Genomic DNA, 13,114 nt, shown 5'->3' with positions numbered 1-13,114 from the left:
CTTTGTTATCTTAAAATATAATCGGGCTGTACGGGCTAAAAAATCATAGATGGCGCATAGATCGGCAATCCGGTTTTGAGGCGATCTTTTAATTAAATTTCGCGTCTCTTCATTAATTAATATCGTTAATCTACAGTGTCACAGGACGCAACAAGATTTGTTCCTTTTAATTTATTGGATAAATTAGGAAATTGATTCATTATTTCTTTTACTTTGTTGATTTGTTGTCGCGTAAATTTGCGCGTTACTGTTAAGGAAAGTGAAGAAAAGCATTGTTATACAATGATTTTTTTTGAATGTTCGGTTTGGGGATCAATTTTGTCAATACTTCCTTTGTCAGCATACTTCTTTAGTAATATGAATGATCATTCACATGTGAAATGTAACTTATCTATATATTTTTTTGACTCTTCGATTAAACACACAAAATGAATTAAAGAGTTTAGTGTCTTTTTGGGATAGTATGTGTAATACATTTTAATTGGCGCAATATAGGCTTTTTTTTTTTAATTAAAAATTCTTTTATAAATAAGCCTGTTTTCCGCTCCATTTTTTTCCCATTCGAATTTCTAAATAAAAAAAAAATAAGAGATGGAATCTCCGTTAAATGAAACAACATCACATCATTACAAAACACGTTCAAACGGAGAAACTAAAACGACGGAACGACCAAAGATGCAGAGAAGACTTTCATCGTATGATAGGAATGAACACAAGAGAACATTGTATAATAATTCAAATACATTTATCACTACAGCCACTACAGTTGATAATAGTACAACTATTACAAAGGATACTAAAGATACTAATACTCATTCCACTTATTTCGGATTCTCTAGTTCTCCTATTAAAAATGTAGATAATAATAATAATTATTATTATTATTATAATGAATCTAGTGGAAAAGAAATTACTGAAAATTTTTTTAAAAAGTTGGATAGTATTTCTAAGGAAGAATAAATAAATAAGGAAATCAATCAATTAATAAAAGGGAAAAGAAGGGTTATATGTTCGGGTGGAGTTATTGTGAGATTTTGACAGGAATTTAATGGGTTATTACTTATTACTGTAAATTTGATTATCTATTATTCTATTCAATTATCAAGAATTTTTTTATCTCTGATTTCCTGATATGAAATCATATTTTAAATTAATATATTTATTTTGTATTATCTTTTTCTTTTTTCTTTTTCTTTTGAATAAAAGATTTTTTTTTTCCGATATGAAATTCTGATACCGTCAACAATCTCGTGATATTTATAACGCTAAATAATTCTAAAAAAATTTTCTCTTTCTTTTCATAGAAAAAATTCATTAAATGTAATGAATGAATGTTTATCTAATTATTAATAGTACATACAGATTTCACTCCTTTCACTTGAAATAATACTTGGACTAATTAGAGTCTCAATATTATTTACATGCGGGTAAGTTGGGATCTCTCGAGTAAATTATTATTTATTTTGTTCATGGATCGAAAAATTGAGTTTAGATAAAACTATATTTACAATTTACAAAACAATAAGAAAAAAAAACTAATGAACCGAAAGGTATAATTTACGTAAAACAACTTGCACTAAAATACATGCACAAATAAATAGTGAAAAACAGAAACGTGATTAAAAGAGAAGAAAAGAAAAGTTTACCTTTTAAATACTTTTTGAATACGAGGCCTGGTAATATCTTGACTCGTGATTTCAAAAATGAATTTGGAAAATTTTTTTTTTCTAATGAATGATTGGCTGTCGGTATTCGAGAATTCGAACTTTCGAACAAAATGGATCAATGAGATAATCAAGAAATTTATTATAATAAAAAAAAATTTTCCTAATATAGTATAAAGCAAATCCTAATCTTCATAGGGATTTTATTCTTACTGTGAAACGAGTTTCAATTATTATTCTTCAAAAACATAAATTGTAAAAACATAATAAAAAAATACTTTAATAATTGTAATAATTGTGAAAAACAAATAATATTTATACGTTATTTATATATTTTCTTTGTTAAATATTCTTTATAATGTTTATAATGTGAAGAATTAATGGACATTTTCTACTCACAAAGAAATCGTTGATTTACAAATTTGCATGACGTAGCGCGAAAAAATTGGTTTATCATTTTTATATAATCCCGTGTAAACAGTAATTAGTTATATTTATTGATGAGCAAAACCTTAAATAAAAATAAACCATACTACTTAATACTGAAACACTTCCGAAGGATATTCAAACCCCTTTCATTATTTAAACGTTTAAAATTTATTTAGATATTTTTAAAGCTTTTATTGACGATCGCATTTATAAAGAAATTAAAAAAAATATATTTATTAGAAAAAAAATAAAAATAAAACTACAAAATAAGTTTGCATGACAGAGCCTTCGTCCCCAACAGCTAACGACGGGAGTTTTGATTTCGACGATCTGAGCTTCGGCTCTATCGATGCAAATTTTGCAAAAGGTTTGGACCATTTAGAAAAAAATGTCTCATCATTTATGGATATGTCCAAACAACCTACCTCGTCGTTTCATAACTCTATACAAGAAAATGGGAATAATACGAGAGAATTGAACCCCGACGATAATAAAGTTGCTTATAATGTATCACGTTTATTAAATAATGAGGATACTGCAAATGGAAGGAGAATTTCCGATGCAAGTGATACAAGATCTATCAGGAATAGACGTAATAATAATCCACGACCTAATGCACCATCAAGAAACGCACAAATGACATTGAAAGAACAAGAAAAGGTAAATAATTATCATTAATTAAGTTCTTGAATTTATAATTAATCTTTTGAAATTTTTAGGTCATCGATGAAATCAAAAAGGAAAATTTAAATTTAAAAATGCAAATATATTTTTTGGAAGAACGTATTAACAAAATGAGTCCCGATGGAATGGAACGAGCTTTAAAAGAAGTGTGTTCATTCAACTGTTTCTTTTTTTTCTTTTTAACAAAAGCCAAATTTTATATCCTAATTTTTTAACTTGAATTGTTCATGTCAGAATGTTGATCTTAAAATGCAAAATCAAGAATTGATAACTACTTTGAAAAAACGAGATAAATTATTAGGTGAAGCTGAAAATGCAATACAAGCGCTTCAGCAATCCGTATTACAAGATGGGGGAATATCACCATCGGTGGATACATTCGATTCAAAACTAAATTCGGAATTACAAAATTACAAGGATTTATTACAAAAAGAAAGAGATGAAAAACAAATCATTTTAGATGAAGCGAATGGACTTAAACGTCAATTACTTGATGCTAAAAGCAAAATGCAAGAAACAAATACAGAATTGGAAAAATTACGAGAATCTGCCATAAAAAATTTTGAAGGATTACAGAATGATGAAATTGATAATCGAGAAATGATAAAAAGGATTGAAGAGGCTGCAGAAAAAGCAAGACAAGAGGAAGCAGAAAAACAAATCGTACTTATACAACAATTGAAGGGGGTAAGGCAAAAGTTTAGACTAATATGGAAATAGTTTATTATTAAAATTAAATATTAAAATTTTTTATTTTATCTATTTATTTTTATTTTTTTTGTAGCAAATCTCTAATCTAAAAACTCAACTTGTTTCACATAAAAGTGAAAACGAGGACTTAATTGCTGAGTTGGATTTGATTAGAAGTCACCCTATGAGTTCAGCATCTTCACGTATTATGAATGGAGAATTTAGCGATCAATACGAAGAGGTGATAATATTATTATTTGGGCAATTTAGTAATCTTTTTTTTTTTTTGACTGGAATTATTTGATTTTTTTTAGAGTCTTGGCCTATTACGAGATAAAGTAGCTGAATTGACATTACAGCATCGAAACAAATCTGCAGAAGTTGATCAACTCATAATTAAGTTGGAAACGGCTAATAATACCATTCAAGACCTTGAAGATGAGATGGATCGAATGGAAGCCGAATTGAGAGAAGTTAGTCATAGGCTTCAATATCATATTTCATTTTATATAAATTTGTCTTTATTGATTGATAATTTTATTTATTTATTAAAGGAATTTATACGTTGTCAAGATAATGAGCAATTAATAGTGGAACTTAATGCAATGAATCATGATTATCAAGAAGATCTGGCTTTTAGTCAAGAGACAATAGCTGAACTAAGACTTCAGATAGACAATCAAAAACGGGAGTTAACTGAATTAACAGAAGATCTTGACAAGGTATACTTGGTTTACTTTTTTTACTTTTACAATTTTTTTATATTGATGAATATTTTTATTTACATATCATCGTTTATTTTTTTAGGCACGTTCCGATTGGGAACTCAAGACTAAGAACATTGAGCAGGATGAGAAAATACATGAAGAATTGGTTTCAGACTTGAAAGAAGTAAATAATTTTTAATTTATAACTAAAATATATTTTTGATTCGGTTACTTTGACTCCAAATTAATATATTTATATATTGGATAGAAACTCAACATGAGTGACGCTAAAATAGTAGAGTTAACAGCTGTAAAAGAATCGACCGATAAGCAGTTAGACTTACTTCATAAAGAGGTAGAAAATTACACTACACAGATTGACGAAATGAAAAAGAATCTGCGTTACGAAGTTGAACAGCGTAATGCGTCCGAGTCACATGAAAAAGAATTAATAGCTGAAAGAAATAAGGATAGAGAATTGTATGAAAAAGAACTTGAGAAAGCGCTCAAAGATAAGAAAGACAATGAAAAACAAACTGATCAAAGATTAAATGAGCTAATTGAGGTAATTATTTTATTCATCTTGTGAATTATAATTAGATTTAATTACATTTAAAATGATAATTTATAGAAATTGTCGGCCGCACAACAACAAATATCGGATTTGAATATGACAATTCAAGAACGTGATGCCGATCTTCAATATGTTCGTCAACAACTAAGCAACCAGACTGGTCGAAATAAAGATACAACCGAACGTTATTCAAAGGAACAAGAGAGATTAAGAGTGGTACCATATTTGTCTAATTAACACTTGGTTTTTTTTTTGTACATCATCTAAGTTCATATATAACATTATCTAGGAATTGGATACATCCCGACAGGAATCTGAACGTTTGCGCACTCAACTTGAAATGCTTTGCGATGAATTAGAGAATAAAAAGAACCAAATCATTGAACATGAAAACGAAATAAAACATTTGGTACATATAATAAATATAATTTATAGGAAGATGTTTGTTTTATAGCAATTAACTAAATGATTATATGTTCGCTGAAATTAGAATAACCAACGAACCAAATTGAACGAAAAATTATCATCTAGTGAAAGTGCTCGTACTAAAGCCGAAGAAGTCTTCCGAAATTTACAAATGGTAATAATAAGTGGATATGTATGATATAGAAGTCTAAATTTTAGTGAACAAGGTTAACTAAATTTTATATTTCTGACAGGACATTCGAGATAAAAATTCTCTAATTGACGAATTAAAAACGCAAGTAACCGATTTGGAAAATAATCTTACACAAGAAAAGAAGGTAAGAAAGTTTATCCAAATGCATTAGATTAAAATCAAATGAAAATAATAAATTTCTTAGTTTCTTATTATTTATTTATTTATTGATTTTTTAGGCTACATATTCGAACGAAACTCAATATCGTGATCAAATTATTGAGCGCAATAAGCTTTTAATGACTATTTATCAATATTTAGATAATATAATGTCGGACAGTGCAAATAAACAAGTTCGTGATAAACTATTAAAAATAGTTTTTTTCTATTTATTTATCATTTTTTATGCTAATCTTAAATCTTTAATTTACAGTCCAACTATCCAAAGCCTTCGGCCAATTTTGGTCTTTTCAACGAGCACCTTTTATCAAAACTCAAGACTCTCACTCATGTACATAATACCTTTGATCGTCGCGCAAAGGAAATTGACAATCGTTGGCAAGAACAATATGAGTTAGTAACGAAATTATAATTATTTGTGAATTTAATAAATTTGAGGCTTAATAATATTTTTTACCTTTGTAGATCTCTCAAGAATCAAATGGACATTAAATTACGTTTATTAAATAAATTGGAAGGTACTGTAAATAAAGCTACTGTAACTCAAAAGGATTGGAGAGAACAAGCTAAAAGAAACCAGGGAGAACTTGAAGCTGCAAGGGTATATAAACTTATCATTTCATACTTTATATTATTGTTATTTTTTTAATTTCATTATTCTATTTTAGAACATGAATGAAGAGCTTACGGATCAGTTATCAATCATGCGTGAACAAATAGATGAACTCAAAACTGCTAATTCCCGTGCCGAAGAAGCTGAAAGCAAGCTAAGAGAATCTGAACGTCGTGCAAGAACAATTGAATCTAAAATGAAAGAGGAAGAAAGGAAATGGACAGGACGAATGAAAGATTCAGAATATCGAGAAAAACAATCTGAAGAGAGACTTAAAGTTGAAAAACAAGGCGCTAAAGAAAAAGTTGAATCATTAATCGATAATATCAAGTATAGTTTCTTTTGAACTTTGAATACAGTTATTTGGGATTTATAATTATCTATTTATTAATCACATGCATTTTATATTTGCAGGGATCTTGAGACTCAAATACAAGCGCTCAATAGAAGAAATAATCAATTACAAGAATTGATTTCTATTCAAAAAGCTTCTATGGAGGTACATTGTCAATTTTGAAATATAGTATTTACTATGCATTTATGCATTTTCAAATTGTACAAAAAAAAAATCGTTTTTAAATTTAATGTATTCAACATCAAGAGTATATCTTAAAATATTGATTTTACTGATATAAATAGGTAAATAATGAGTCTAAGGCAATAGCGGCAAAAGCGGAGCATACATTTTCAATGCTTAATGAACAACTCCGCGAGCAATTGGAGGAAAAAAATAAAACAATCGAAACGGAGAGGAAAAAATTCAAAGAATTACAAGATCAGGTTAATTTACGATGACATTATTAAATTTTATATAATAAGATAAATCAAATGATTAAACTTATTTTCTGATATTACAGTTCCTCGGTATAATGGAAGAGCATAAACGTTTACAGGCTCAAATCGAAAAGCGAGAAGCAATGCTTACTAAAGTTCTTAATGGATTACAGGTAAACATGAATGGTATAATCTATAATTAAATTTTTCACGTGACTAAATTTTTCTTTTTTTTTGATGATAATATAAGATAATTAATCAGCGTAAGGATGTGATTGAAAGTGCTGTTTTGCGTAAAGATCTTGAAGAAATGCAGAACAGTTTAATATTAGATGGAAAACGAACTGCATATCAGCGACCAGCCTTTATTAATCCGCCATGGAAACCTGGTGGTATTAATACTAATACTATTGCAAATACAAATGCTAAAAAGCCAAAAGAAAAAACATCACTCAGGGCTTCAACGGCTTCTTCAATTCCATCAGCTCCTACAACTTCAACTTCAACTTCAACTTCAACTTCAACTTCAAAATTAAGGAATTCAACAATTAAATCACAAATTCCAACAAGGAGTGAAAGGAGTAATTCTCATAGTACAAATAATAGTGAAAGCGGTACGCAACTACCAAAACAAAACAAGGAAACAAAATAAAAGCCAAAAAAAATAAAAATATATATATATATATTATAGACAGTATATCTTTGTCAATAATTAAACATATTTGTTGGGACATTTTAATCAATTCAAAAGAAAAAATTACATTTAAACATTTAATTATATTCTTCTAACTGAATCATTTTAATAGAAAATGATCATTCTGTTACTATTACTATTATTTAATTTTTTTTGTAACATAGTTTTTAACATTTTTAACATTTAATATTTTTTTTCCAACAATCAAAAAAGAAACATATATAACATATATTTAATTTTTATATTGTAGATATAATAAAGGATATTTTTATCAAGAAAGTTGAAATAAAAATCATTATAAATCCGAATTTTTTTTTTGACTCTGAATGGTGTTAGAAAAAAAAAGAAAAATGACAGTAAAATTATTATGAATCTTCCTAATATCTTTATTTCTTTATTGACAAAATTACATTCTTCAAGATATATTGCTTCTTAATATTACCATTAGATGAATTGAAATATTGAAATATAAATTGTAATGTTGAAGTGTTGATCTGACAAACTCCAAACCCGAGTCGCAATGTAAGGAATTTTCTTGGTAAGCGTATTCATTGATAGGCTGTGAAGAATAGGGAATATTTCAATAAGATTGCCACCCGTATTTTCAATTAAATTTGATGACTGTATGATTGTATGCTGTCTATAATGTTTAATTCAATAGATGGCATTTATACAAGCGACCTTCATTTAAACTTGGATTTTCTCCTTATCTCCTTTTCTCCTTTTTTCAGTAAGGTACAAAGCATGTAGGAACCCATAGAAGTTCTCCTGCGAAAAGCTTTCGTGTATGCCAGAAGGTAAAAGTTATGTCTACATTGATAAATAATTAAAAATATCTGTTTAATAGAATTTTCATGAGTTTGCATTTTCGAATGTTCTTTTATGAACTTAATTTTATAAATGGTAATTATTGGTGTTTATAGTGGAGGTCTAGTATTGATCCATGGTTTATAAGTTTTGACCACCTGTATCGAATTGTGAACAGGAGGAAGTCGCCTCGCTTCGGGCATTACTCAACAAGTCTGTCCATACTTTTTTTTACAGCGAAATTTATGAAAATGTTCATTGCAGAGCCTAAAACGGAGTGAGGTTTTGGGGTTCATGAGTTTTATAGGTTTGTACGATCCACCTATAAATGTATTATTGATCGATTTACTATTAATGTTGATTTAACAGAAAAGCAGAAAAGCAATAGATCCGACTCATTTTAATAAATTATATCATGTACTGTATAATCTCTTTTTTTTATTAAAAATAAAGGAAAAAAAAAGGGTTTTTTACAAGCTGGTATAAGAAACTTGTATGCAAAATTAAAAATATTTTAATGGTAGCTGGTTATTTTTTAGAGCCACTATAGTTAGACTCGAAACAATTCAATGCTTAAGATTGAAGCATCGCGTGTTAGTTTTGAAATATTTACCTATGCATTTACTGCAGCTATCGGTCATTATTGTCGATCAGGAACGTAACAAATTTAGAGAATCCCACTTCTTCGCGTCAGTTACTTAAAAGAAATTATGGTAACCAAACTCCAAACTGTTCTGACACTTTATATGTGCTCTTTTTTGGGATGTTTGTTACTGGAGACTAAATGAACGAACGCGTTGACTTATAACTGAGGTGTTAAGATGTTTTACAAAATGCGTGATTAAAACCAATCAAATTGGTGACGTAATACGAGAATTTTTTCATCAATTTATAAAGTGCGCATCCGAGTTGGGCCATTTCTAGTAGTTCTGCTACGACCAGCGGCAACTAGGTTGAAAGGGAGCGATATAATCCTCCTAGAGTCTTGGTACCAAACATTCGGCAAATGAATACTGTCAGATCATTTCCTGGAGACAATTCTCAACTCGAGTTGGGCTGCTACGACCAGCAGAAACTCGGTTGAAAGGGAGCGATGTAATCCTCCTAGAGTCTTGGTACCAAACATTCATCAAATGAACTCAGATCATTTCCTGGAGACAATTCTCAACTCGAGTTGGGCTGCTACGACCAGTGGCAACTCGGTTGAAGGGGAGCGATATAATCCTCCTAGTCTTTGTACCAATCATTCGGCAAATGAGTACTGTCACTTCCTACTGGCGACAATTCTCAACTCCATCGAGTTGGGCCTTTCTAGCAGTTCTGCTACGACAAGTGGCAATGTAATTCTTCCAGAATCCTCACTCAATACTCATTTCACACGTGATAAAAGATCTGATTATGGTAAAATTTTATTATTTTTTATAAGCGAAATATATGACATGCTTTCAAGGGATTTTGCTCTTTCACTTCTAGAAATTTTTTTAGCTAACTTGTTTTTATCTAAATATTATAAATATGGTAACACTTCCTACCAGTTGCACATACACAAAACGCCTTAAATCATAAATTTTATATTTCTGTATATGGTTTAATTTATAATCAAAACAATGATTTATGCTTACGTATTTGTTTTATTTTGCGTGAGAACAATTTGGAGGTTGTTTTTCATGTAAAATTTATAATCTAGGATATCTGAAGCAGGGGTTACATATCCTTAGGGTTTCGGAAAATGACTTGAAATAACATGACCAGAGCGTAATATTCTTTTGTAGTTGATGACTTTTATTTTTATTTTATTATTATTTTTTATTTTTACTACATATAATCTCTTGATATACCGTAATTGTACTTGAAATGTCAAATTAATGGTAAAATTTATAATTTAAAATTACAGAAAGGTAAGGTAAATATATTTGAATATGTACTAAACCAAAATTAAAAATCACAGTTCACTTACCTAAATCATTAAATAAAGTTCTTACTAAATTTAATAACTATCTGTAATATTTTATATGTAAGAAAGAAAGAAAATAGTTTATCCTAATAATAATATAATGATTTTTTTTTAAGAAAAAAATAATTCAAAAGAATAACATTTAAAAACAAAGCAAGCTTATTTAATATTTTTATAAAAAATTTGTATCTCAAAAGAATACATTTAAAAAACATATAATTGTATAATTTATAATAAAATTTAAACTTATATAATAATTTTGTAATAAAATTAGATATAAAAATTATATTAAAATTTTGGATCAGAATCTTTTAAATACTTGTATAAAAAAAAAAATCTTAGATTAAAAAAATGGTATCATATAAATCGTATAATAACAATTCATTGGTTTGATAATCATGAAAAAAGTTTTGTGGATTTATATTATTAGTCGTAATAGAAAGTGGAGGTGAAATAGTTGGAGGGGAAGAGAAGGAGGAATAAATCATTGGAGTTTCTTCCAAATCTTTTGAAGGAGTAGAAGGAGTAGGAATTAACAAATGCGAATATTTTCTCTCATGATAAATTTCATTCACACGTTTGAACAGTTTTTTATAAACTGTCTTTTCTTCAAAAGACGCATTATTCCAAAAAATGCCTGTAACTTTGCTAATTACACGCATATCAAAAGATCCCTTATGTTTCGCTTCCATATGTACGTTTCTTCTACACATAAGAAAGGCATTGGGAATCCTCTTTTGTCGATAGTTATCATTTGAAGAGACGGGAGGGACGTATGACTCGGGGTCATTGTATAGCGGCGGAAATATGTTTTTTCTATCCAACTTAGCATGTAATGAGATGGCCATGGATTCGATAATTTCTTTTGACATTTTAAAAATAAAAAGTTATTTAAAAGAGGGAATCTGGGAAAAAAAGTGAATAAAATTTAGCGTTTATATATAAGTTTTTTTTCCTGATAACCGGTTGGAAATACTTAAAAATAAAAAATATGTACATAATCATAGCCGAATATTAACCGAATAATAAATAATATATTTTTTATCATTAAATCAGGGGAACTGATCCATCTACTTTCAAATGTCGCAATAATCTAGTATACGTAATATTACACACAGAATATTGCGCATGATTTGTTTATAATGTATAGACTCAAGCAGTAGTTGTTAAAACAATATACGATTTTAATATAATTCATTTTAAAAATTAATTCTAAAAAAAAAAAATTCTTGTTCCAAATCTAAGAATCTAAATAAATATAATATCAATGTTACGCAACTTGCTATTGTCGATGTATTTGAATCTTTTTATTTGTGGATGATAAAAAAATTACTTGTCACATTAAATCATTTTATTTCAGTGAATATTATGTTTTTAATTGTAAAAGAATAGAATAATAGGGATTTTTTTTATAAATTATTGTAATTAGAATACGCAAAGAAAAGTATACTGTATTTCACATATTTGTTAAATCGCTTGTTGAACCAAAATCAGTGATCTTATAGGTCAAACGGGCCAAACCCGTGATTATGATATTGCAGATCAGTCTGTAATATTTCCTTTTTCGCGTTTTAACGAGCTATGGGAAAGAGGTTCCATATGTTTGTTCCAGACGTCTAAAAAGAGTTACAAAAAGAAGCACCAGAACAATGTGATCATTTGAGGCGTTATTTTCATAAATCTTTTTGAGGTAATAAAATTCTGTAAAAGAACAATCAATAATGAAAAAAAAAACTTTATGTTTTAATAAAATATGTTGGTTTACTTTAAAACTTTTTTTTTTTTTAAAGCAAATTATTAATAATTATTAATAATGGTACAAACATATATGTGAGACATAAAAATAAACAAGCTATATGATTTAATGAGTCGTATGATTTTAAAAAAAAAATTCTACAATGAATTTTGATACTGTACATAAAAAAATTTTAAGAGAACATTCAAAAATCTTTAATTAATTAGTCAGTTTTACTTGATTCTAACAGGTTTTGAAACAATAACTTATTAATAATAAATAAATAAAAGATGCTAAAACTTTAATGATTATTAGAGAATAGGTCATCTTTCATCTTTGTCATCGCCTAAATAATTGAACCGCCTTATCAAAAAAAGTTCAATCAATATGAACAATTTGGGTAAGTTATTTATTTAAAAAAAAAAAATTATTATTATTATTATTATTATTATTTAAAATAAAGAAAAAGAAAAAGAACCAAGAATCGGAATGTAATCATGTATTTTTTGAAATTTTTTCTTTTACTTTTGTCTAGGGTTTAAGAATACCGTAAACGTATTTTAAACTTATAACAAATCAAATTCTCATTTTAATTTTTTCAAAAAATAATGTTTACTCAATACCCCATATTTTCTTTAGTAATTTAACATATTTAAAAATACTTTTATTATGATGACGACCAACTTTTCGGTAATGATATGTAAACAAACAATATGGGATGTTACCGAACAAGAGGTGTATATGCTTCGGAATTCCATTCCCAAGCTCCGATTTCATATAAATAAGGGAATTCAAATGAGACAATTTTAATTTTTTGTGAGAAAAACTTTCTAGGCACCAAAATTATCGAAACAATGATATTTTGATTATTCCGCGATGAATAAGGAGGTTTATTATTATTCATAACAATCAACGATATTGCATCAAAGATTTTGTATCTGAGAAATATATATATATATAGATTTTTTTTTCTATCATTTTTCTGATTATTTCATAAATTTTTTAGTTTTT

At 27.9% G+C, this 13,114-nt stretch overlaps 3 protein-coding genes across 3 annotated transcripts; 2 read left to right on the top strand and 1 right to left on the bottom strand.

Moving 5' to 3' along the window:
- Nucleotides 1-559: 559 nt before the first annotated feature.
- OCT59_001951 (uncharacterized protein) lies at nucleotides 560-1,241 on the top strand. The gene has a single exon (XM_066144171.1). The coding sequence runs from the start codon at nucleotides 592-594 to the stop codon at nucleotides 958-960; it is 369 nt and encodes a 122-aa protein (XP_065995360.1). The 5' UTR covers nucleotides 560-591; the 3' UTR covers nucleotides 961-1,241.
- A 913-nt stretch (nucleotides 1,242-2,154) lies between these two features.
- On the top strand, nucleotides 2,155-7,662 carry OCT59_001950 (uncharacterized protein). The gene is made up of 20 exons (XM_066144170.1): nucleotides 2,155-2,753; nucleotides 2,813-2,923; nucleotides 3,012-3,464; nucleotides 3,562-3,708; nucleotides 3,782-3,940; nucleotides 4,022-4,189; nucleotides 4,275-4,358; nucleotides 4,443-4,739; nucleotides 4,806-4,964; nucleotides 5,038-5,157; nucleotides 5,239-5,328; nucleotides 5,408-5,491; nucleotides 5,586-5,699; nucleotides 5,780-5,919; nucleotides 5,992-6,127; nucleotides 6,195-6,469; nucleotides 6,554-6,638; nucleotides 6,779-6,919; nucleotides 6,997-7,086; nucleotides 7,164-7,662. Exons 1-20 carry the CDS (start codon nucleotides 2,370-2,372, stop codon nucleotides 7,563-7,565), a joined length of 3,639 nt encoding a protein of 1,212 aa, XP_065995359.1. The 5' UTR covers nucleotides 2,155-2,369; the 3' UTR covers nucleotides 7,566-7,662.
- A 3,044-nt stretch (nucleotides 7,663-10,706) lies between these two features.
- OCT59_001949 (uncharacterized protein) lies at nucleotides 10,707-11,240 on the bottom strand (the record flags this gene model as incomplete). The annotated part of the gene is made up of 1 exon (XM_025325392.1): nucleotides 10,707-11,240. One exon carries the CDS (start codon nucleotides 11,238-11,240, stop codon nucleotides 10,707-10,709), a length of 534 nt encoding a protein of 177 aa, XP_025181453.1.
- Nucleotides 11,241-13,114: the final 1,874 nt, after the last annotated feature.

The sequence above is a fragment of the Rhizophagus irregularis genome, chromosome 10 (genome assembly GCF_026210795.1).
Source record: "Rhizophagus irregularis chromosome 10, complete sequence".
Taxonomy (NCBI): domain Eukaryota; kingdom Fungi; phylum Glomeromycota; class Glomeromycetes; order Glomerales; family Glomeraceae; genus Rhizophagus; species Rhizophagus irregularis.
The sequence above is the reverse complement of the archived record's forward strand: the minus strand, read 5'-3'. Positions and strand labels throughout refer to the sequence as shown.